Source organism: Toxorhynchites rutilus, chromosome 2 (genome assembly GCF_029784135.1).
Source record: "Toxorhynchites rutilus septentrionalis strain SRP chromosome 2, ASM2978413v1, whole genome shotgun sequence".
NCBI classification, from domain to species: domain Eukaryota; kingdom Metazoa; phylum Arthropoda; class Insecta; order Diptera; family Culicidae; genus Toxorhynchites; species Toxorhynchites rutilus.
This window is the reverse complement of record NC_073745.1, coordinates 47,558,026-47,583,064: the sequence shown is the minus strand read 5'-3', so window position 1 is coordinate 47,583,064 and position 25,039 is coordinate 47,558,026. Positions and strand designations below refer to the sequence as shown.

At 41.0% G+C, this 25,039-nt stretch overlaps 4 protein-coding genes across 4 annotated transcripts; all 4 read left to right on the top strand.

Annotated features, from left to right (window-relative positions):
- Window positions 1-6,894: 6,894 nt before the first annotated feature.
- LOC129765721 (uncharacterized) lies at window positions 6,895-9,075 on the top strand. The gene has a single exon (XM_055766140.1). It carries the CDS (start codon window positions 6,895-6,897, stop codon window positions 9,073-9,075), a length of 2,181 nt encoding a protein of 726 aa, XP_055622115.1.
- Window positions 9,076-9,184: 109 nt separating this feature from the next.
- LOC129765719 (uncharacterized) lies at window positions 9,185-10,531 on the top strand. Its single transcript, XM_055766139.1, has one exon. The coding sequence runs from the start codon at window positions 9,185-9,187 to the stop codon at window positions 10,529-10,531; it is 1,347 nt and encodes a 448-aa protein (XP_055622114.1).
- Window positions 10,532-13,619: 3,088 nt separating this feature from the next.
- Window positions 13,620-14,503, top strand: LOC129765718 (uncharacterized). The gene is made up of 2 exons (XM_055766138.1): window positions 13,620-13,884; window positions 13,929-14,503. Exons 1-2 carry the CDS (start codon window positions 13,620-13,622, stop codon window positions 14,501-14,503), a joined length of 840 nt encoding a protein of 279 aa, XP_055622113.1.
- Window positions 14,504-14,653: 150 nt separating this feature from the next.
- Window positions 14,654-16,150, top strand: LOC129765717 (uncharacterized). Its single transcript, XM_055766137.1, has one exon. It carries the CDS (start codon window positions 14,654-14,656, stop codon window positions 16,148-16,150), a length of 1,497 nt encoding a protein of 498 aa, XP_055622112.1.
- Window positions 16,151-25,039: the final 8,889 nt, after the last annotated feature.

The window sequence follows — 25,039 nt, the reverse complement described above, 5'->3', positions numbered from 1 at the left end:
CAGCAATACACTGGGCGCTGGACAGCGTCGCCTCACGACCTGTTGAACACTATTACATTGTAACGGATAGTCTGAGCTCTGTCGAAGCTATCCGTTCAGTGAGGCCGGAAAAGCACTCGCCGTACTTCCTTGAGAGAATACGAGAAATTTTGAGTGCTTTATCCAGACGCTGTTATGTCATTACCTTTGTCTGGGTCCCTTCACATTGCTCAATTCCGGGTAATGAGAGGGCTGACTCATTAGCAAAGGTAGGTGCAATTGAAGGCGAAATTTATCAGCGTCAAATCGCCTTCAATGAATTTTATTCTTTAGTTCGTAAAAATACCATCGTTAACTGGCAACGCAAATGGAACGAAGATGAATTGGGCCGGTGGCTCCACTCAATTATCCCTAAGGTTAGCCTCAATCCGTGGTTCAAAAGTCTGGACTTGAGTCGGGACTTTATTCGCACCTTCTCCCGACTCATGTCCAATCACTGTTCGTTAGACGCGCTGCTTTTTCGTTTTAATCTTGCCGACAGCAATCTCTGCGGTTGTGGCCATGGTTACCACGACATCGAACACGTTGTTTGGTCGTGCGAGTTGTATCTTGTCGCCAGATCGAATTTTGAAAACTCCCTTCGGGCTGGAGGAAAGCAGTCCAATGTGCCGGTGAGAGATGTGTTGGCTCGGTTAGACCTTGATTACATGTCCCAAATATATGTTTTCCTTAAAGTTATCGATCTTCGAGTGTGATTGTTCATACATCCTTTTCCCCTCCTTTTCGTCCTTCGCGAGCTATCGGTTCCCTTCCTACTAACATTAGAATAAGTTAAATTGTAAATACATATTAGATGTAAGGATAGTTTTAAGAATTGAGTGTGAAGTGTCAGTGTGAATGAGAATGTGAATGTGAATGTGAATGTGAATGTGAATGTGAGTGCGAGTGTAAACACACATCTCCTTACATCCCATCCTTTTCCTAATGAAAATGTGTCACCCTTCTAAACTCGAGTCGACCGCGAGTAATCGGTTTCCTATTTCATTAACCATAGAATTAAGGAAACAACATGTTGATATATGCTAGTTGAAATATAGTTAAGAGTTTGGCTCCATTAAACTTATGTAACTGAGCCTGTAAAAATAATCGGATTAATAAAAAAAAAAAAAGCGATAGAGTCACCCTTTAAGCACAGTTCCTGATTCGTAGATTCGATCATAGGAAAAAAATAACGTTGTCCTTCACAACTGAAAATCGCTTCCGAATCAAATATTTTTAACAGATTTTTAATCCATGTTTTACATTGAAATTATTCGGGGCAGTGACTTTTTTTGTGCCTGAATATCGTATGTAGTACACCCAGATATTTTAAGCGGTTTTTTAACACAGATTCTCCAATAAACGTGGCTTTTTACGGGGTGACCTAAGCAATATCATATCTCATCCTCATGCTCCCTCAGAGCATTTGACGGTATTTTGTGACGCACCCTATTTTAGGTGGCCTAGTTTTTTTTGTAGCTCGATTTTTTTTAAGCGCCAAGCCGATGATCAGCAGTGTGAAACTCTGCGTGAAAATGTGATAGAAGTTGAAATTCACTAACTTCGAGTGGTTTGAAAGTGTATGATGATTTGTCTAGTGTTCGTTCTTGAAAGTGCTGAAAACTGCACTAATAAAAGGTACAATTCTCACCCACCGAAGAGCACTCTCGTTGCAGCCAGCGGTTGCACATTTCAAATCACCGCACCCCACTCAACAAATCCAATACTACGAGTTTTAACACAAACTGGCAATGGTATCCATTACGGTAACAGCTGCTGCTGCTGCTGCCTCTGTTGTTGGAGGGCTCTATCGGCACATAAGTGTAATCGCTTTTCCACGGAAGCCATTCCATGACGGAAATTAGGTTTATTGCATATGATCTCCACCGATGGGTGGGTTCTCATACTAAGCCTTATAGCCGTGTACTTCTCAGTGTTTCGCGAACATTTGTTGCTGCGGGGGTGAGATTGTAATTACCGTCGGGGGGTTCATACATGCAAATTGTGCGTTGAATATTTGAAGAAGAATTGGAATCAACCAAAATCGGGAAATATTAAAACAGGTAGCCACAATCGATAAACACCCTTTGGAAGCATCCAATCGAGTTGGATCCTATTAATGAGACCATTTATTGAGCTCTGAGACTGTTGCTGTTCGGAAACGCAGTTTCCAAGCTATCATCGTGGTCGTTATTGTACTGATAATTGAAATAACTCCATTTACCGATGTTTACACTCGCTCCAATGGGAACAAAGTTGCGCCGCATTTCAATCCCAATTAGAGCCCGTTCGCGTAAAGGTGGAAAGGATACCACGGTATGCTTTCCTGCCGAGTAAATCTCGTGGTAAATTTTACGATTCCACTTCTACAGTCTGCCAGAGCACCAGTTGTTATTGTTACTGGCGAAACTCTGTACCATTTATCCGAGCTCCGAGTAAATAGGCTAGCGATAAATAAATATAACTAACGGCGTCTAGAAGTTATCCGCCGAGGTATGAGAAAGGGATACGCTAGAGTGGCGAACGCTAGCGTCATAACTCTGGGCGTTTCCATCGTTTCCATCGGAGTGCGTTCAGACCGTTACATTTTCGGCGGATAACCTATTGACGATATGTGCTGTGCATCACCAAACATCCTCCAAGCAGAGCCGATACAGTAGGATGGGGATAGATGTTTTGATTTTTGTCCCGTTGTGATTGATACGCACGCAGCCACGTGTCACGTTCGAGCAAAGTTTGTAGCGTGATGGCAGTCACGAAAAAAATGTGAATATTTACTACCGTAGAGCCGACAAACATGTTGTTCGAAGAGTGGAGGCGTCAACGAATCGGTTGAGTTTGGAAGTTTGCCAGAGATATGCGTATAACTTTTTGGATCATTCGTTGGATGATACATTTACGAGTTTCATAAAAAGCTGAAAAATCTCTTGTTAAAAAATTAACACTGAGAAAAAGAACATACGTATTTACAATTACAAATTTATGCAGTACAAAAAATGCATTCAATTCCAGATTACAAACAATAAAAAAAAGTGTTATATTTCATGCAGTAAAACTTAAAGTTTTAGTAGTCATTATGGCTAGATTTTCAAGTTGAAAAATTTTGAAATAGAAAAAAATTAATAAAAGATAATCCTAATCCTAATAAATAAATGTTTTACACTTATTTCGTTTGTTTTTTTTTATGTTTATCTTGAGTAGTATCGAGTTTCTACATAACCATTTAAAAAAAAAAATTTCACTTGAAGTTAATTTTTCTTAAAATTTTCTTTCTCAACCCACCTATACTCGCGTACTGGTCTCACAGACCGAGAAATCAATAATTCGTTACTATTATTTTCCAAATACTTCTACCAAAACTTTATCTCAAGTAATTTTATCTCAAGATTCTTGATTCATTTGCAAATAAATAACAGGTTTCTCCGATACATGGAATACATGTTTGATAAAATTTCAAAATTTCAACTATAACATAACATTGATCTACTGGAAAAAACGTATACAACAAAATAAAAACGGCTCAAATCGGACCATTCCTTGTTTGGGTTTTTCGTTTACCAACACATATATCAACGCGAAAGAGATTTAAGATTGCTTTCATGGCATTGGACACGATGTGCTGGACCTAATCAATGAATCTTTACGAACTGGGCACGTGCCAAAGGCTTAGAGTGAATCCCTTGTAATTCCAATCCCCAAAGTTAATGAGACGGATATAACCGAAAAGTACCGCCGTATTAACACGCTGCACATATTTATTAGAATACTGTTAGAACTTGTTGTGAAAGGTCAGGTGATACATTTTATAGATAATAACAATTTGCTAATAACAGAACAGTTGGATCTCTCCTTTCCTTCCTTTGCGGGTAATTCGTCCCCTTGCTATAAACAGTAGAATAAGTTGAAACGTAAATATACGAATAGATTTAAGAATTGAGTGTTCATCAACATTGTTACGATTTCAATGTTACGAAAGATCAGGATCGCGGCTACCTAGGATATCCCGGACGGGGATAACCGATTGTCTGCCTAGTGCCCTCAATGCTCCGAAAAGCTGAGAGCGGGCAGCATGAAACCGGATACACGACCAGACAACATGCTCGATGTCGTGGTAGCCATCGCCATAATCACAAAGATTGTTTGCTGCGATCCCAATGGGGCTTTTTCATTCAATCATACTCTCTTCTTCAAATAGATACAGTTCCAATACATTTCCTAAATGTTTTGTTCAATCTATACCCTATTATTTTTAAAACCAGTGCCAAAACTGGTGCCAAGGTCACAAAACTTTAGGAAATGTTTTGTTGAAAAATTCCCTTAAACGTTAGTTTGGATTTTTTTTAGCGGATCAATCTATTTTTAAAAATATTTTCTGTATTATGAGCACGAAAATGTATAGAAATACACTGAATTCTTCACCTATGGAAAGATAAATGGTAATACAAGGGTTTGATGATATCAAATTGATTTAATCCGCCTGAAGGTGTAGTCGTGAATTTCTCATATTTCAATCGAAAGTTTGAGCAGTATGTCATCCGGAGACCGTCCGGGTTGTCTTAATGTAGCCTAAAACCCTTGAAATGATCACCAATGAGCTAGTATTGACAAACCATGAAGTTCCATATGTCGCATGGTGGAACTTGGTTCTAGTCATAAAGTGTTCACATCCCTCGGAAACCTGATTCGGAATATATCCGAGATAGGTCAATGAGGTCGTATATATAGGTCATCACAAATAAGCTAGTTCACAAAAATCATGGAATTTGTAGCCGTGGGCCGATTCCGATAGAACTTTAACGGGTTCTCAAATAAAACAAACTAGGGTTTCAAAAACAACTTATCGCGATGCTCTAATGGAAACAAAAATTCTGTTCAGAAATAAATATATACATTTTTATGCAATTCAATAAGCGATGAAAACCACTAACGAAGATGATTATTTTACGTGTCATATAGAAAAGTTATGAGTTATATTTAATTAAATAATACCCTCAGAAATTTCAGTTTATTTTTTTCATTAGTACGTTCGATTAATTTAATCCGGGATGACGGCACCAATAACCTAAAAAGTACACAACAGCAATACAGGGTAACTTCGATGTAACGTACATTTTGCTTTCAAAATTGTACATTCTATCGAATTGTACGTTATATCGAAGCATAATAAAAAACCCACAAACTTAGCTTATATTACTTTATTGTGTTTCTGTTTAAGTAAGGTTTAGGAATAAATTCAACTAGAAGACGAAGCTAATCTTTCTCATGATGTTTCCATTCGTACTGTTGAATAAAGTTAGATTCATTTAGAATCCGGAATCACAAAACAATTGTATTTCTGGATTGGTTAAAGGGTCAAAACAAGCTTTAGTATCAAAATACAAATAATTTATTGTTCTTTCAGAAAAAAAATATTAAAAAAATTATTCCTTTCGACTTTGAAAATGTGTACGTTATATCGAGGGTACGTTATATCGAAGTTCCCCTGTATTACAGAGAAGTTCTACTTTCGGTCTGTGACACCCTGCGTGAGTATACGAGTTATGATCTTGCGCGAGAATACAGGAGGGTTAAAAGTATTTTTTTTCTAATTTCACACTTTATTCACAACAAAATAATTACACTTGAAAACACTAAACTAAACACAAAACACAGCTCATCTGAAAAAAACAACAATAAGGATTAGCTATTTAAATGAATTGTTACTTACCTCAGTTTTGTCCAAGAGCTCCAAATGGTACACAATTACCTGAAAAGTAAATTGGAAATCAAAGGTATTATTTCAAACAATCAACTTACCTCAAAAGCGATGTCCAAACAATAACAATTCACCAGAGAACAAACTGACTTTTCTAGAAAGGTATCAGACAGGGATAGAAAAATTCTATTGCTATAATATAAGGTCTATTGTTTATAGCGAACATTCTAGAACAACCCGAGCAAAGATACTGTATAATATTAGGAAAGCTTTCTACCACCGAACCCACTCTGCACCGATCATCAGCTTTACTGATGATGGCGAGAGCGGAGGAACTCACTCTCACTTAAACTATCTACTATGATAAGGAATAGTAGTAGCAGTAGTTTTCTACAGTAAGGCCCGACTCAGATGACTAGGGCCCGCACTCAGTTAATTTAGATCAGTTCCAATAAAACCCTCGTAACGATCAGACTATAACCGTAATCCAGTGACCTATTTATCGAAGATTGTACATTTTTGTTTGGTCCTTCGAACCGGATTTCGAAGAGACTTAGTAAGCGTGAATCTACGTTAAGTGTCGTGAGAAACTCAAAGTGCTTGCATATACGGCGTTACCGACATAAGGTTCCAAGAAACGCGACGAGTCCATATACCTGACGGAAGACACATATCAGCGAGCGGAGGTCTGCTGCAATACCCTGGATATCGGACGTGAGAAGTCATTCGCGTCAGGATTTTCGCTGTTGGACTATTCAGATAAGTTGCAAGAGGGTCAGGTTTGTCTGAGGTGGCGTTCTGAATGCATGGTCAGGCGTCGGCCATTCTAATCATCTCCATTGTGTTGAACAATACGGCGTTGACAAAGAGTCCGCAATTTTATAACAATATCACAATAGAAACAAAGCCCTTCAGTTACATCTATTGTGTGAAACAATAAAGCGTCGACAAAGAGTCCGCCATTGTAGAACAAATACAATTGGAACAGGCTCCAAAATTAATTAAATAAAATTATAGATATCGATATTGTATGTCTATTTAATTTATTGGGAAGGTTATTGATGTCCATTGGTTGAATTATATTGTACTCATCATATTTATTTCGATTCGATTGTTGGTTGTTGATCCTTTGCGCGCATTTTCGTCGATTACAATAAAAATCAATTGTATGGTTATTCATAATGACGAATAAGGATCTCCGAATGCTCCAGAAAAAGGAGCGACAACTGAGACATGTGGTGGATACAATAAAGGAGTTTGTGCGAAATTATCATGAAGGTCGAGACAAGCCCCAACTGGAGGCTAGGTTGACCAAATTGGATGAGATCTACGATTCTTTCTGCAGTACTAGGGCAGAAATTGAACTTCTTCTGGAAGACATCGATGGTGATGATGAGTATCAGGAAGTTGATGAAACCGTAGAAGCTCATGATCGACGACGAGAAAAGGAAAATGAAATAATCCTCAAGAGTTTCATTAATGAATACTTCTCTCTGAAACAATCCATGCAAGCTTTTCAATCCCCAGCGGGATCTAGTTCATCTACAGTTCTTTTATCAACGCCTGTTCAACAGTTTTCAGCTCCGGCAGTGCGAGTCAAGCTGCCAGAGTTAAAACTTCCAACATTCAGTGGAAATTTGCGAGATTGGTTATCATTCAGGGATACTTTCCGTAATCTTATCATTGACAATAGCCAACTTTCTGACATTGATAAATTTACGTATTTACGTACGTCGTTAACAGCGGAGGCATTCCAGGAAATCGGATCGATCGAATTAACCGCGGCTAATTTTTCGATAGCGTGGAATTCGTTGGAATCTCGTTATGAAAATAAAAAATTACTGGTGAAATCCCACTTGGACGCCTTGTTTGCTATCAACCCCATCAAAAAGGAAGGTTTCGAAAATTTGAACTATGTGGTCAGTGAATTTGACAAACACTTGCAAATGTTGGATAAACTTGGAGAATCCACTACGAATTGGGGTACGATTTTAGGCCACATGTTAACGAGTAAGCTAGACTCATCAACATTGCGAATGTGGGAAACAGAGCATCGATCTCGAGATGTTCCTGAGTTCAAGAAGTTGCTAGAGTTTCTAAAAAACCATTGCATCGTTCTTCAGTCTCTTGGTTCGAGATACATACAGTCATCAGAAACCAAAAAACCGCTACGCAACATTATCAGCCACGCTGGTGTTCAGACAGCTTGTTCATTCTGTGGAGACACACAACATCGAACATTCCAATGCAAGAAGTTTACGACTATGAAGGTGGAAGAGAGGAGAAATGTCGTAAAGGCGAATCAATTATGCTTCAATTGTCTTTCCAGAGGACACATGTCCAGAGAATGTTCACGAGGTTCCTGTCGCATCTGCGGACAGCAACACCATACTCTGCTGCACTTAGCAACACATCAAAGCCCACCAGCTCAACCAGCACAACCGATGAGACGACTTCAGATGAATCCACGTCACCAGCAACCGTTCCATACATCACCGAATGTGCAAAGTCATAATCAACCACAGAACACCAACGTTTTTCAACATTCAACCAATCGATCCACCAGCACTTCCTTACCCATTGTTTCTCAAAGCACGCACAGACAGACGCCACCTCCCAGAGACACTCCTGTAAGTCATAACATTGCCCTCTTTGCTAACGAAACCAAGTCATCACGATCGGTTCTACTTGCAACCGCAGTCGTGGTGCTTGAAGACCAATTTGGAAATAATACACACGCTAGAGCCTTGCTCGATAGCGGCTCTCAGATGTGTTTTATGTCTGAGAACTTGTCACAAAAGCTCAAATTCAAACGCTCTCGGGAACTCATTACCGTGAGTGGGATTGGACAGTCTACAAAAGCATGCAACCAATCTGTCATCGCACTTGTAAAATCTAGAATTTCGAACTTCTCAATGCAAGAAATGTTTTATGTTCTTCCACAAGTTACGGTGGATCTGCCAGCATCAAAGATTCGCACCGACAGCTTGAATATACCTCAAGAAATAGACCTTGCCGATCCACATTTTAATGAACCTGGCGCCGTTGATGTAATACTTGGTGCCGGTCTATTTTTCGATCTGCTGAAGGACGAACAAATGAAATTGAAGGGAAGCAATCTCACTATCCGGAAGACTGAATTTGGCTGGATAGTCTGTGGACGAACACCAGAAGAACATATTCATTCTAGATCAGTCATCGCAAACCATACCATCGAACGAATTGATGAAATATTAACACGCTTTTGGGAGCTGGAATCGTGTCGCTCGAAAAGCACACACTCCATCGAAGAATCGATATGTGAAGCTACATTTGATCGAACTACTCTTCGTGACTCTAGTGGAAGATTTATAGTCACATAACCAAAAAAAAGGCTTTAAAATTAAGCAGCTTGGAGATTCAAAATCAATTGCGCTGAAGCGTTTCCTAGCACTCGAGAAACGGCTTTCAGCCAATGCAGAGATCAAAACCATGTATATTAACTTCATCGAGGAGTATCATCGTCTTGGACATATGAGAGAGGTAGTTACAGATGATGAAACTTCTCAGCAGTACTTTATTCCACATCATTGTATTATTAAACCTGAAAGCACCACAACGAAATTACGCGTTGTATTTGACGCTTCGTGTCCTAGTTCAACCGGAGTATCTCTCAATGATGCTTTAATGGTTGGACCCACTGTACAAGATGATTTGATTTCGCTCATTCTTCGGTTCAGGTTTCATCGGTATGCTTTGATTGCGGACATTGAAAAAATGTATCGCATGGTTGAAGTTCAACAACATGATAGACGATTGCAACGTATATTTTGGAGGAATCATCCGAACGAACCAATTCGCGTGTTCGAATTGTGCACCGTGACATATGGTACAGCATCCGCCCCGTACCTGGCAACGAAATGTCTGAAGCGGCTCGCGGAACTCGATGGCGCGAAGTTTCCGGATGCCGCAGTTGTTCTCGCAAGTGACTTTTATGTAGACGATTTGATGTCTGGCGTCGACACCACGGAAGATGGTGTTAAATTATACCACGAGCTAACACGACTTTTGAAAAATGGTGGCATTACATTACGAAAGTGGAGTTCGAATAACTCAACAATACTCGATCATATTCCTCATGATATGAGAGACGATCGGTCATCCGTCGACTTAGAAAGTGCTAGTACCGTTATCAAAACACTGGGATTAGTCTGGGAGCCCAGATTGGACTGCTTTAAATTCAAGGTTCCCTTGTGGAATCGTACAGAAGTTTACAAAAGGACTGTCCTCTCTGATTTGGCTCGAATTTTCGATCGAATCGGATTAATTAGTCCAATAATAATCGCAGCCAAAATCTTCGTCCAAGACCTCTGGAAGCAGAAGCTTTCTTGGGACGATCCACTTAGTAGCGATCTACAATCTCAGTGGCAAAAATATCGCCACAGTTTAATTGGGTTAGAAAATTTGAGGATTCCCCGATGGTTAGCATTTTCCAAAACATGTCTGTCCGTTGAGCTCCACGGATTTTGTGATGCATCCATCAAGGCATATGGAGCCTGCATCTACGTTCGATGTACTCACATCGACGGACAAATCACTTCGAACCTGCTAGCTGCGAAGTCAAAAGTTGCACCGCTTGATGACCAGAAAAGAAAGAAGAGATCACAGACGATTCCACGACTAGAACTCTCCTCGGCATTACTTCTTGCTCATCTGTACGAGATAGTGTCGAAGAGCATCCGGATATCTGCTAGACCTTTTTTTTTGGACAGATTCAATGATTGTTCGCTATTGGTTGTCATCGATCCCATCGAGATGGCAAGCATTCGTAGCGAATAGGGTATCCAAAATCCAACATCTGACCAAGGATGGAGGATGGAGTCATGTTCCGACTACAGAAAACCCCGCAGACTTGGTGTCGCGTGGTATCGCAGCAGCGCAACTGATCGATAACTAACTATGGTGGCATGGCCCATCATGGATACGAAAGCAGAGGAATCACTGGCCAGAAACAACGGAGGTCCTGGCAGCTGAACTTGACAATTCGTTGTTGGAAGAAAAATCGGTGGTTTCGGCGGTAACACATGTTTGTCCGATTAGTGACATTTTTTCTTTCAAATCCTCCTTGAACAGCCTTGTTAGACTAGTCGCCTGGTTGCTCAGATTCAAACATAACTCCGAGCAACTCGGCACCACTCATCGAAGGACAGGTTTCCTGACATGCTCAGAAAGAAATGCAGCATTAACACAACTAGTGAAGCTCGCTCAACGTGATTGTTTTGCAACGGAGTTAGAGGATCTGCAACGGAAAGGACAAGTGAAGGTCACATCCCGAATCAATTCATTATGTCCAATACTCGTGGACGGCGTAATCCGCGTTGGCGGCCGGCTCGAAAACGCTTCAATTACGATGAGCCGTAAACATCCAATCATATTAGACAAGGATCATCCGTTTACCACGCTTTTGGTACTTCATTATCACATTAAACTACTGCATGCTGGTCAAAGCTTACTCATCGCTAATATCCGTGAACGATACAGGCCTTTGAGCATCAGAAGCCTTGCACGAAGAATAATTCACAGATGCATAACTTGCTTCCGGACGAAACCTCGCATTCAAGAACAATTAATGGCTCATTTACCTAAGCTACGAGTAACTCCTGCACCCCCGTTCATTCATGTGGGTGTCGACTATTGCGGTCCATTTATCATAAACTACCCTCTCCGCAAAAGAGTAGCAGTCAAATACTTCGCCGCTATCTTCGTATGTCTGGTGACAAAAGCGGTACATATCGAAATGGTTGCGGATCTTACCACAGCAGCCTTTATTGCAGCTTTTAAACGATTTGTCGCCAGGCGAGGAAAACCAGCGGTTGTCTTTTGCGATAATGCAACGAATTTCGTTGGGGCGAGACGCGAATTGGACGAACTTCGCAAACTGTTTGTGTCGCAACAAACCCAGCAATCTTTAGCGTCTACAGCTGCAGATTCGGGAATCGAGTTTAGATTTATACCGGCAAGGTCGCCAAATTTTGGCGGTTTATGGGAGGCCGCAGTAAAATCCATGAAACAGCATTTAAAAAAAACCATTGGAATTAATATTGTTACACCAGATGAGCTTCATACTGTGTTAGCACAGATAGAAGCATGTCTCAATTCCAGACCCCTAACTCCAGTCAGCAACGACCCCAGCGATTTGGATGTTCTAACACCGGGACATTTTCTGATCCAGCGGTCACTTATGGCGGTACCAGAACCGATGGCTGAAGACGTCCAAGAGCATCATCTGTCCCGGTGGAGACGTGCGCAGTTGTTCGTGCACCGAATTTGGTCCAAATGGTCAACCGAGTATTTGGCGAATCTACAAAATAGGACGAAATGGACCAGACATCGGAAAAATCTGGCCGTGGGAATGATGGTTTTAATAAAAGAAGATAATCTTCCTCCTTTGAAATGGGTGCTTGGTCGCATCACGCAGGTTCACCCAGGTGCGGACGGCAATGTTCGGGTTGTCACAGTGAGGACCAAGGACAGTACATTCACCAGAGCCATTTCAAAGATTTGCATTCTACCCATCGAGGACAACGAAGGAGTATCACACAACAACAAATAGTTTCCCCCAGCGGAGGTGCGGAGAGCACCAGCGGGAACCAGCTGGTTCCCGCGTACCAGTTAAGTCGTTATTATTTACTAAATGATCAAAAAACTCATGGAATGTTTCATCCCCCATAGCCGTTACTTCCTGGAGGGAGGCCTCTGGCCTGCCCAAAGATGCTGAAATCCAAGGACCCATAATGTTGGATGCGAAGATGAATGACTCACTGCCTTGTTTGTTACCCGGATGCTATCCGACTTCGTGGTGGTGGCCACATTACGGAGTCCAGTACTTATATGTGCTGTTATGTTCAAGCTGCACATGCTCATCATCCGGAATCACTACTCATCAGTATCGGTCCGAATTATGTCCAACACGATAATGAAGAAATCATATACCAATCCACTGTTACGTTCACGCCCAGGGCGATGAACGCGTCATCATCGGCGCAGGAGCGCTCGCGGAGGCGCGCAAGCCTCCGCAGCAGGGAAGTCATTAATGCTTTGTAAAATATTTTTAAAAAAAATGTCTCTCATTTGTTCCAGAAATACTCATTACACCAGGAACCAGGGAAGCACATACGAAGAGGGGCTTCTCATTGTAACCAAACCATCTGTCACACCAAGGATTACACACCGCGACACATTGGATGAATCACGGAAGGATGGTCATCAAGCCTCACACGAACACATCGTTCCATTGAGTAAAAAAAAAACGTCTTCTTGCATTATTATAAGAGAACAATGAATTACACTCATAGTTATGAAAAGGTTAGAAGCTAGATTAACAATTACCTGTATTGAAATCCCGCGTATTTCAAGGCGGCCGGTGATGTATAATATTAGGAAAGCTTTCTACCACCGAACCCACTCTGCACCGATCATCAGCTTTACTGATGATGGCGAGAGCGGAGGAACTCACTCTCACTTAAACTATCTACTATGATAAGGAATAGTAGTAGCAGTAGTTTTCTACAGTAAGGCCCGACTCAGATGACTAGGGCCCGCACTCAGTTAATTTAGATCAGTTCCAATAAAACCCTCGTAACGATCAGACTATAACCGTAATCCAGTGACCTATTTATCGAAGATTGTACAGATACCATCCACAATAGAATTCACTAGAGCGTGTATCATATAAATAGGGCACGTAATGTACAGAGCTTCATTCGTTAATAAACCTTCGTAGAGTAAAGTCTCACTATCTTTTGCAAATTTAAATTCGGAATATAATTTCCTTATTATACGCTGTCCGGTTAACGTTTTCTCCGTCGGAAAGTGAAATTCGGCATAGCCAGAAGTACTGGCGTAAACATTTGGCGCTGTAGACAGGATGACACATTTGTTGAGACGAGGTGGTTTTACCATGCGAAAATGGGCGACAAATGATCCTGCAGTACTCAAAGACATCCCGGTTGTAGAACGAGCTTCGTTGTCTACGCATCACTTCGCCCCAGAAGCATCGCTGAAAACTCTTGGAGTGAGATGGCACGTCAGCGAAGATCTATTTTCTTTCTCCGTAAACTGCAACGCAACTCAAACACACTACATGAAACGTGAAGTGCTGTCGACTATCGCGAAAATATTCGACCCGCTAGGTCTGATTGGACCTATTGTAATCGTTGCCAAAACCTTCATGCAGGAGCTCTGGAAACTCGACATCGACTGGTCGGATCCATTACCAGAACTATACAATGTCCGTTGGCGTTCTTACCTTATCTGCAAGAGACATGGCACATTAAAATTCCTCGTCGCTGCCTATCCATCGATTCTCTACGGCGGGTGTACCTTCATGGATACTGCGACGCATCGGAGACAGCATATGGTGCAGTGTTATACCTGAGAGCCGTGGACGAAGTGGGCAACGTCAGCTCGCGTCTGCTTTGCTCCAAATCAAAGGTGACACCTATCAATCGCCCAACAATTCCGAGGTTAGAACTCTGCGCAGCTACGCTACTAGCACGACTGATCAAAACGGTAAAGTCAACGTTACGAATGACCATCCATCAGACGACAGCCTGGAGTGACTCCATGACAACTTTAGCGTGGATAGCAGGAGACCCAGCCAGATGGAAGACATTTGTGGCCAACCGCGTAGCAGAGATCAACTCGACATTATCCGCAGTGAACTGGAGACACATTCCCACGGACGAAAATCCGGCCGATCTACTGAGCCGTGGGGCCACCCCTATGTCACTAGCGAGCACTCCTTTATGATGGAGTGGTCCTACTTGGAGGCCCGAGGACACAATCGAACTCCAGCCAGACAATCTGCCCTCAACAGTGCAGCGCCTCATCGACAAGGAAAGGAGACAGTCAGCAGTGACTTCAACGCACGTCATCGAGTTCAATTCATTGCTAGACGGAATGCTCAGCCGGTACTCTTCCTACATACGGCTGATACGAGTAACTGCCTGGATTCTTCGCTTCGGCACCAACTGCCAACGAAACCGAACAGACAGGAGAATCGGGCCACTGCAGCCAACTGAATTGCACACAGCGCGAGATATACTTGTTCGCCATGTCCAGCATCAATACTATCCAGGCGAAATTGCAGCATTAACAGCTGGAAAAGCACTTCCAAATAGCAGCAAACTATGGCCGCTAACTCCATTCCTAGATGGCAACCTTCTCAGGGTGGGCGGCAGGCTGGCACGGTCAAACATCAATTACGACTGTAAGCATCCAATACTTTTGCCAGCAAAAAGTACTTTGACCGAACTGATCCTGCGGCACGAACATCTCAGCAATCACCATCTTGGACCGGAAGCACTGTTAGCAAGCATTCGAAGGTGCTTTTGGATTCCACAAGGACGAAGAGCAGCACGGAATGTTGTATGGAAATGCATTCCTTGTTTCAAGGCTAATCCTAATCGGGGAATGCTGGAACAAATAATGGGTCAGCTCCCACCACAACGTCTGGAAGCTGCCCCGCCATTCTACATATGCGGATTGGACTACGGTGGACCCATCACCCTGATTCAGAGACGTGGACCTGGCTCACCCACAACCAAAGGCTACATCTGCGTTTTTGTATGCTTTACGACGCGAGCAGTCCACTTAGAAGCTGTAAGCAGCTTATCTACAAGAGCTTTCTTGGCTGCGCTTCGGCGATTCATCGCTCGCAGAGGTCACTGTGGACACATCCACAGTGACAACGGAACAAACTTTGTGGGTGCTGCGAGAGAAATTCGAGAATGGTACAAAAGGAGAGCTTCGGACGAACACAACACTCAGGTCGCCAACTATCTATCGATGGGTGGTACGCAATGGCATTTCAACGCGCCAGCATCGCCACACATGGGTGGTCTTTGGGAGGCAGCGATAAAATCAGCGAAACGACACCTAAAAATCATTACCTGCAACGCAAAACTAACGTTCGAAGAATTCAGCACATTGTTAGCGGACATCGAAGCCATTTTAAACTCACGTCCCATATCACTAGCATCGAGCGATCCAAATGACCTGCAACCATTGACGCCCGCACACTTCATCATTGGACGACCACTCACAGCACCCAATCATAGCGAGTACATCCCAACAGCCGATAAAAGCTACGAAGTACGCTACAAATATTTGCATGAGCTACGGAAACACTTTTGGGATCGCTGGAGTCGCGAATACCTTCCCGAATTGCAACGCAAAAATAAGTGGCATCAACCAAGTAACAATCTGCAAATAGGTGATTTGGTTCTCGTTCGACGGCAGAAACTACCCACACAGCAGTGGGCACTCGGAAGAGTTCTGCAGCTGAAACCCGCACCAGATGGAAAGCCGCGACTGGTTACGCTAAAGATGAGAGACAGCGAAATCGTTCAATCAGTTCACAATCTCAGTAAGCTACCACTTCAACAGGAAAATTGATCCAATTTTAGTGGGCGGAATGTTCCGGCCCGAGCCAAGGCGGAACTCAAATCAGAAAAAAAACACAAGTTAATTTTTCACACTTTATTCACAACAAAATAATTACACTTGAAAACACTAAACTAAACACAAAACACAGCTCATCTGAAAAAAACAACAATAAGGATTAGCTATTTAAATGAATTGTTACTTACCTCAGTTTTGTCCAAGAGCTCCAAATGGTACACAATTACCTGAAAAGTAAATTGGAAATCAAAGGTATTATTTCAAACAATCAACTTACCTCAAAAGCGATGTCCAAACAATAACAATTCACCAGAGAACAAACTGACTTTTCTAGAAAGGTATCAGACAGGGATAGAAAAATTCTATTGCTATAATATAAGGTCTATTGTTTATAGCGAACATTCTAGAACAACCTGAGCAAAGATACCATCCACAATAGAATTCACTAGAGCGTGTATCATATAAATAGGGCACGTAATGTACAGAGCTTCATTCGTTAATAAACCTTCGTAGAGTAAAGTCTCACTATCTTTTGCAAATTTAAATTCGGAATATATTTTCCTTATTATACGCTGTCCGGTTAACGTTTTCTCCGTCGGAAAGTGAAATTCGGCATAGCCAGAAGTACTGGCGTAAACAGAGCCGTTTAACTTAAAAAGGTTTTTTTACTTATTTTATGTTCTAGTTTTTAATACATTATCTGTATCATTAGTACATATCGCTAGAATAAAACCATTAAACAATTTTTTCAAAATTTTTCTTTGTTACCTAAGTTTCTTCGGAATATTTCCATGATGTACTACATGGCCTGAAAATTCCCGGGATTTTTCAACAGATGGCGTCACTAAAAATGAACAAAATTCATTTCGAGAGGTTCATCTGTCACTAACTTTTGTGTGAAGTTTCATGACATTTCGTTTATTTGTTCAAATTTTATTAGTTAAATCATTTCATTTGATACCGATATTAAGAAAATTGCAAAACATTCAAAGTTGAATATTTTGTGGCAAAAATTCATAAGTTTCGAACCACTGGACCGATTCAGATGTTCGACATATTAAATTAAAACCAATTAGCTGGTCTGGTTTTGGAAAAATACTACAGTTGCAGAAAATTTGAATTATGTTTTCGTCATTATTGATTGTATTTGTTTTTTTATAGTTTTCATTGTCTCGGGCCAAGGGCGCTATATTTTTTCATATTTTTCATGGAAAGCTGAGGATTTCCACATAGCATATCTTGAAACCAGGGGGGCTTCAAAGTTAACCGATGGTCCAAAAAATCATTTTCCCCTTTTTTCCCAAAAATGCCTTTTTAAAATTTTATTACTTTAGAACTATTGGAACGATTCAGATGATGGACATATCAAATTGAAGCCTACTGGCTAGCCTTTTTTGATAAAATAACACACTTTCCAATTAATTGGATTATAATCACATACATCCAGTCTAGTCGCATGGAAATATTGAACAAAAACTGAGAACATGTTAACTTCGAAAAATCATAATTTAAAACGAAAAATATGACCTCTCTGGAATTCGGATATATTATGTGAAAAAACCTCAGCTTTTAGGAAAAAGAATATAAAAAAATATGGCGCCCTTGTTCCCAAAAGCTATAAAAAGCTATAAAAAACAAATATAATCAATAATTACGAATTCAAAATACATTTTTCATTCAGAGTGTAATATTTTTTTCAAACGAGACTAGCTCATTGGCTTTAATTTTATATGTCGATCATCTGAATCGGTTCAGTAGATCAAAAGCTATGATTTTTTGTAGTGGAAAAAATGGGAAAAAATGTTTTTCGGACCATTGGTAAATTATGCAAAAATAATCCAAAAATGAAAACAAACGCCTCCCTGGTTTCGAGATATGTTATGTGAAAAATCCTCAGCTTTCCAGGAAAAATATAAAAAAATATAGCGCCTTTGGTCACAAGACCATGAAAACTATATAAAACAAATACAATCAATTATAACGAAAACATAATTCAAATTTTCTGCAACTCTTGTTTTTTTCCAGAAAAGACCAGCTAATTGGCTTTAATTTGATATGAATTAAAAAAAAAGTCATTTTTGGCAAAAATGCGAAAAAACTTATTTTTCAAACCACCCTAACGAAAACCCTAACAAAAAATAAAAATTAAAAAAATACGGGTCAAATAATTTACGATAAAGAACAAAACTACCACTTTTGACGAAAATCTGAGAACCACTATATCGGTTTGGCATGGAATGGCTGTATATATACGTGTATATATTTTCGTGAAAAGTGTTATATATATTTTTTATTTTTTTGGTAGGGTGACCATTTTCATTTTAGGGTTGCCCGAAAAATCAGCTTTTTCCTATATTTTCCAAAAATGACTCTCTTCAAAAATTCATAACCTTTGAACTACTAGACCGATTCAGATAATCAACATATTAAACTAAAGCTAATCCCCTGGTCTTTTTTGAACAAAATATTATACCTGAAGAAAATTTGAATTCTGCTCTCGTTATTATTAATTGTATCCGTTTTTTTATTGTTTTCATAGTCTCGGGACCAAGGGCGCTATATTTTCGTATATTTTTTATCGAAAGCTGAGGATTTTTCACATAACAAACCAGGGAGACGTTTTTTCGTTTTTGAGTTATGATTTTTCAAAGTTAATTGATTTGCAATTGATTTTGATAGTGAATTTTTGAACCACACAGTACATGTTGAACAAGTGTGTAATGTTTTGAATTAAATTGAATTTTTTGCCCGTTTTTCGAGGTTTCTTTTTGTATATCCACAACATGAAGAAAATCGCGAAAAAAAAAGGGTGCGGTGCGACTTCCGGGCAAGAGTTCCACTCGACATCACTGGTGCTGGAGACAATATAAATTCAATTATATACATCCATGGGGTTGACATTGACATTGATATAAAGAAATTGTATTACCATGCCTTAAGTGGCATATTTCTTGTAGTTGAAGATTATTCAGTTGCAAATGTGTTTTGAAGAAAGTGCATAAGATTTTTGAAGAAATGATAAAGAACACTCCAAAATATGACATTGACTAACTACATAGCGCATCATTATACTGGGGATATTTTCCCAATCAACACTGTAAGCATAAAATGCTACTGTACCGTCAGCAGTCTGGCGTTATTAACGGCTGGACAAATGGGCTATTAAGATAGCCCCACATATCTCGATAGCCCATTACGGCGGACAAGCGATAATTGCCTCCTCCTTCCTCGATTCTCCAGAATTTCCACCGGATGACCATATTCTATACTTTACGCACAATGCGTGGTCATCGAACAACAACAGTCAATCAAGTAACAATAAAACGATATTGTACGCATCTATCGTCATCTGGTCGTGGCTATTCTATGCATGGCACACAAACGCTCAGGAAGGATATTCGCCACACAATGGGATTCACAATTTGAAATGTTCTTCTCGGACCGGAGGAAGTGTCGACGGATGGTGCCGATGACAAGATATCGCTTTATCATCCACTTAACAAATCGCTTCCATTTCCGTCAAGAAGCTATCCGCCCCCACTCAGCGGGACCAATAACCGATTCGGCAAAACGGGATCCTCCGATGACAACAACGGAGAGAGAGATGATGTATGGGACGTTGATTGCCGGCGCCCGAGATGAACGTGTCCGCGATAAGCCTCGTGGTTGCGATTATTTTGACGTTCGGTGTGATTTAATGGCGCCTGATTGTGTATTCCGGGCGTCTATATTTTGTAATCTTCTTGCAAAGCAGAGTTCTGAAAAGCACACTGAAGTGGCGTTGACAGGAACCCGCACTTTCCACCTCTAGATAGACTGTAAATATCACATTTTCCTGGAAAATGGTAAACATTAATCCAAGCCGTAAATTGATATTTATTTATATCGAAACTTCAATTTTCCATTCATCGTGATATCCGTGCAGGCGTTCGTAAATAAAAGCGAATCATGGCACGACTCAAAATATTAACTGGACATCAATGGGGGTAACAGCTCCCGTTTGGGGCACTCGAATGCCACCGGCCATTGTGTTGGGGGATGGTTGTCATTCAATAAACTGTCCGGGATAAAAGGCTACATCATAGTCACAGATCCTGTAAAGCGGATGCTGGATACGGCTCAGAACCTTCGCTTTGCCGTGATCGATGTATCCTTCCAGCCCGTTGAAACATGTAGCGGGTCCTCATCGCCTCGTCGAGTGTGGGACGGGGTAAAATTATATCAGTCGCAGCAAACTAACTTCCCGTTGTATGAATCGCTCCGCCATGCAATTGATTGCGCTCGCTGAAACGTCGTCATATCCGGTTATAGGCCGTGACTGTGCCAAACAACTGAGGTCCACCCAACTCCGTGCTCGAAGTTATCTCTTCTAATGGACCACCGTTCGTCCGTTCAAGTTAGCAATGGTGGCGATTCGAAATTGGAATCGACGGATCCAGGATTAAAACGTAGCGCAAATTAACATACAATTTATGATCACGCACGCTGTCTAAAGCCACGACAATAACTGAGGGCCTCCCACAGCAGGGACAAATGGGGACCCGCTCGTACAGGCGTTAATAATCGTATATTATCGCTGGAGCTGATGAATGGCCCATTTTGTCGGGAGCTACTGTGCGTGTGTGTGCGTGGAAGGTATGGGAGTACGCAAACCTGCATTTATTATCGCAAATCTTGTTGGGAATAATGAACCTCACCAAAAAGGAAGCCCGTAAATCAGTGAGTGAAGAGCTAATCTTGCGAGAATGGCGAATGAGGAAACAAACCGCTGAGACGGCTTTGATAAGCTTGTAGCAATAAAAATAAATCATCATCTGCCGACGACCAATAAAACTGTTGATGGATTCCAGTGCTTTATTACGGCTGCGCTCAACGGTGGAAAATGAAGGTGAGTGGGTGAAGGCTTCATTAATTTAGGAAAGATTGAATTTTGGAAATTATGATTTACTTTATGCGTTTTACAGAGGTCAAAATTTCCAGAGATTTGAAGCTCATCGTTATCACAATGAAATCATATCACACGAGATGTAGTAACCATTTCCATAAAAAATTCTTAGCTTTTCCAACGAAATCCAATCATGACATTTGAATTCCTCCAACGAGACACCGAACCTTCCTTGCAGCAGGGAACGAAAAAAAATAACCCCAAATCCTGCTGGCAGCAATTTCGGTACCCGTGACAGGCTGCTTTACAATGTTTGGTCATGCATGCGTAATTTCGACAGTGTGCGGCGTGTGTCAAACCCTCCACCACCGGCGGCCATTTTCGGCTCCTAACGAGCCGAAAAATGTCGGACGCAAAGGAGCGCGAGCTGTCCCCGAAAAGGACATCGGACGGTAGCAGAAAAATGTATGAACGATAAAGGTAGCGCATTTACAAGTTGCCGCTGCTGAGAAAATCGGGGATTCGATGAACAACTGGAAAAAAGGATAGGCTTGCGTTCCATGCAACCAACTCCGGGCAGCAACTTAATCCACTTATCAAGCTGCTATTGGGGTAGGTGGAAGTTTAGTATGTAGTGTGTAACACAGACCGACAGCAAACGAAGGAAGGTAAAAATCCGGTCGCTGTGAACCGAGATAGTGATGAACGGATTTCGACGAATACAAAACCTTTACGGCTGAATGGTAAAGAATATGTCGGGTGACAAGATAACAGTAGCAGGGGACACAAAAAAGTGGAATGTGAAGGGTGACTTACGGCAGGGATGAAGTTCGCTATAATGATTCGGAAAGAAAGAATGTCACAACATTTGAGCTTGTTTATATTAGGCTGTCAAAAAAGTCCTGCGGTATTTCCGCGAGGTGTCGTTGTAAGCGCGTAGTTCTAGTTGTATTCATTGTATAGAGTCATACTATAGCTTGTTGGAAAGGTATTTTTGCGCGCTATAATATAGTCCTTGACAGTGCTTTGTTTGGTTAAGTCGTTCGTGAGTTATAGTGTCGCAAATATGGAGCAAAATAAAGAGAAAATCCGACATATTTTACAGTACTACTATGACAAAGGCAAAAATGCATCTCAAGCAGCCAATAAAATTTGTGCAGTATATGGACCCGATACAGTTTCCATTTCCACCGCACAACGATGGTTTCAACGTTTTCGTTCTGGTGTAGAGGTCGTCGAAGATGCGCCACGCTCCGGAAGACCTGTCGTCGAAAATTGCGACAAAATCGCTGAGTTAGCCGAGAAAGACCGGCATAGTAGCAGCCGTAGCATCGGCCAAGAGCTGAGGATAAGTCATCAAACCGTTATTAACCATTTGAAGAAGCTTGGATTCACAAAGAAGCTCGATGTATGGGTGCCACACACGTTGACGCAAAAAACATCTTTGACCGTATCGACGCATGTGAACCGCTGCTGAATCGCAACAAAATCGACCCGTTTCTGAAGCGGATGGTGACTGGCGATGAAAAGTGGGTCACTTACGACAACGTGAAGCGCAAACGGTCGTGGTCGAAGCCCGCTGAAGCGGCTCAGACGGTGGCCAAGCCCTCATTAACGGCCAGGAAGGTTCTGCTGTGTGTTTGGTGGGATTGTCAAGAAATAATCTATTATGAGCTGCTTCCCTATGACCAAACGCTCAATTTGGATCTGTACTGCCAACAACTGGACCGCTTGAAGGTAGCACTCATGAATAAGAGGCCATCTTTGATAAACAGAGGCCGCATTGTCTTCCATAAGGACAACGCCAGGCCACACACTTCTTTGGTGACGCGCCAGAAGCTCCGGGAGCTCGGATGGGAGGTTCTTTTGCATTCGCCGTATAGTCCGGACCTTGCACCAAGTGACTACCACCTGTTTTTGTCCATGGCGAACGAGTTAGTTAGTCAGAAGTTGCCACAAAAGAGGCCTGTGAAAATTGGCTATCCGAGTTTTTTGCCAATAAGGAAGCGAGCTTCTATAACAGGGGTATTATGAAGTTGGCATCTCGTTGGGAACAAGTCATCGAACAAAACGGCGCATATTTGACTTAAAACAGATGATTGTAACTAATTTTATGAACAAATGAAAATTCAAAAAAAATACCGCAGGTCTTTTTTGACAGCCTAATATTAGCGAGGTTTGATCTCTCAAACATGTGAATGTATAAACTAGAGTATTTTAAAAAGAAAAGATAGGATTAGTAGTGGTGTCTCTTATTGTTGCGACGGTTACGAGCACATACGTTGGACCCCTCGTTGCCACAGTTGACCCCAACGATACCGTTGCTGGCGAGATAGATAGGATCTGATCGGCCATCATTCATAAACCAAATTGAACACAAGGTACACCAGTTTCCAGTTTCTATTATATTTATGCGCAATTGTTGAAGTTTATAGTTTCGTAACAATTTCTTGAAGTCGTAAGTGGCACTGAATTTAAAAATGAATTCGATTAAATTATGCCTTATTGAATTGATAGGTTCTAGGAACATCTACGATTACACATTTGTTGGATAGGAGAAAAATTGGAGGTTAAACTAGATGTAAGTAATCATTGTGATTAATGATAGTTAAATATCGGCTGAATAAATGCTTTCAGCTTTTAGCATTTTCCATCTCGAACAAAGGTGGATTCGCTCAGGAGAAATCCGAAATTTACTCTTCCAACACTTATATTAATAGATTCCTTTCATTTTCTTATTTTACGTTTGTGGCAGATGAAGAGATATTGTTATTTTATTTCTTATAGGACTTCTATTTGTTATTTAGTCATTCCATGCCTAACCGATATAATGATTCCATTGAAAAGTGGTAGTTTAGTTCCTTAGCACAAAATATTAGACCCGTATTTTTTTTTATTTTCTCACTAGCTGACCCGGCAAACTTCTACCCGCCCAAAATTTGTTTTTTGTTATCAATACCTTCAAACATTCACGTTTTCTTCCTAAGCTCAAGTTCATGAGTCCAATCGCAGAACTGTTCATTTATTGATCTTCTAATCGACCCCGTTGAATTTACCTTTTACTAAAAAATTTCTAGTACCTCTACCAAAACTCATCATTACAATATCAGATTGTTTTCAGACACAATCTCCTTCAATATTTTTCAACCACTTGCAAATTACATGTTTCTCCGTTAAATGGAATAAATGTTTGATACAGAAAATATGATAGAATACATACAGACCCGTCCCCACTTCTCCCCTTAGAGAGGAGAGGAGAGTCTATTCACAATAGAAACGTTTCGTGCTGCCTAAAATCTTCACATGCCAAATTTGGCTCCATTTGCTTGATTAGTTTTCGAGCTATGCAGAAATTTGTTTTTAATTGACACCCACCCTAAGAAAGGGGGGAGAATTGTCGAACCACCATAAAAACAATTATTGCATCCTAAAACCTCCACATGCCAAATTTGGTTTCGTTTGCTTGATTAGCTCTCGAGTTATGCAGAAATTTGTGTTTCATTTGTATGGGAGACCCTCTCAGAGAGCCGGGAGGAGTTTCTATTCGCCATAGAAACGTTTTGTGTCCCTTAAAACCTTCGCATGCCAAATTAGGTATTTTCTTGATTAGCTTTCGAGTCATGCAGAAATCTGTGTTTCATTTGCACGACAGCTCCCCCTTAGAGGGGGGTGGAGTGTCTAACCACCGTGAAAACATTTATTGCGCCCTAAAACCTCCGTATACCTAATTTGGTATCGTTTGCTTGATTAATTCTCGAGTAATGCAGAAATTTGTGTTTCATTTGTATGGAGTATCTAACCACCATAGAATCATTAATTGCACTCTAAAGCGTCCACATGCCAAATTTGGTTTCATTTGCTTGATTTAAGTGATGCAGAAATTTGTGTCGAAAAATCATTTTTTTCCCTTTATTCCAAAAATACATTTTTCCAAAATTCATAACTTTTGAACTACTGAACCGATTCAGATGATCCTCAAATCCAGTTAAAGCCAATTA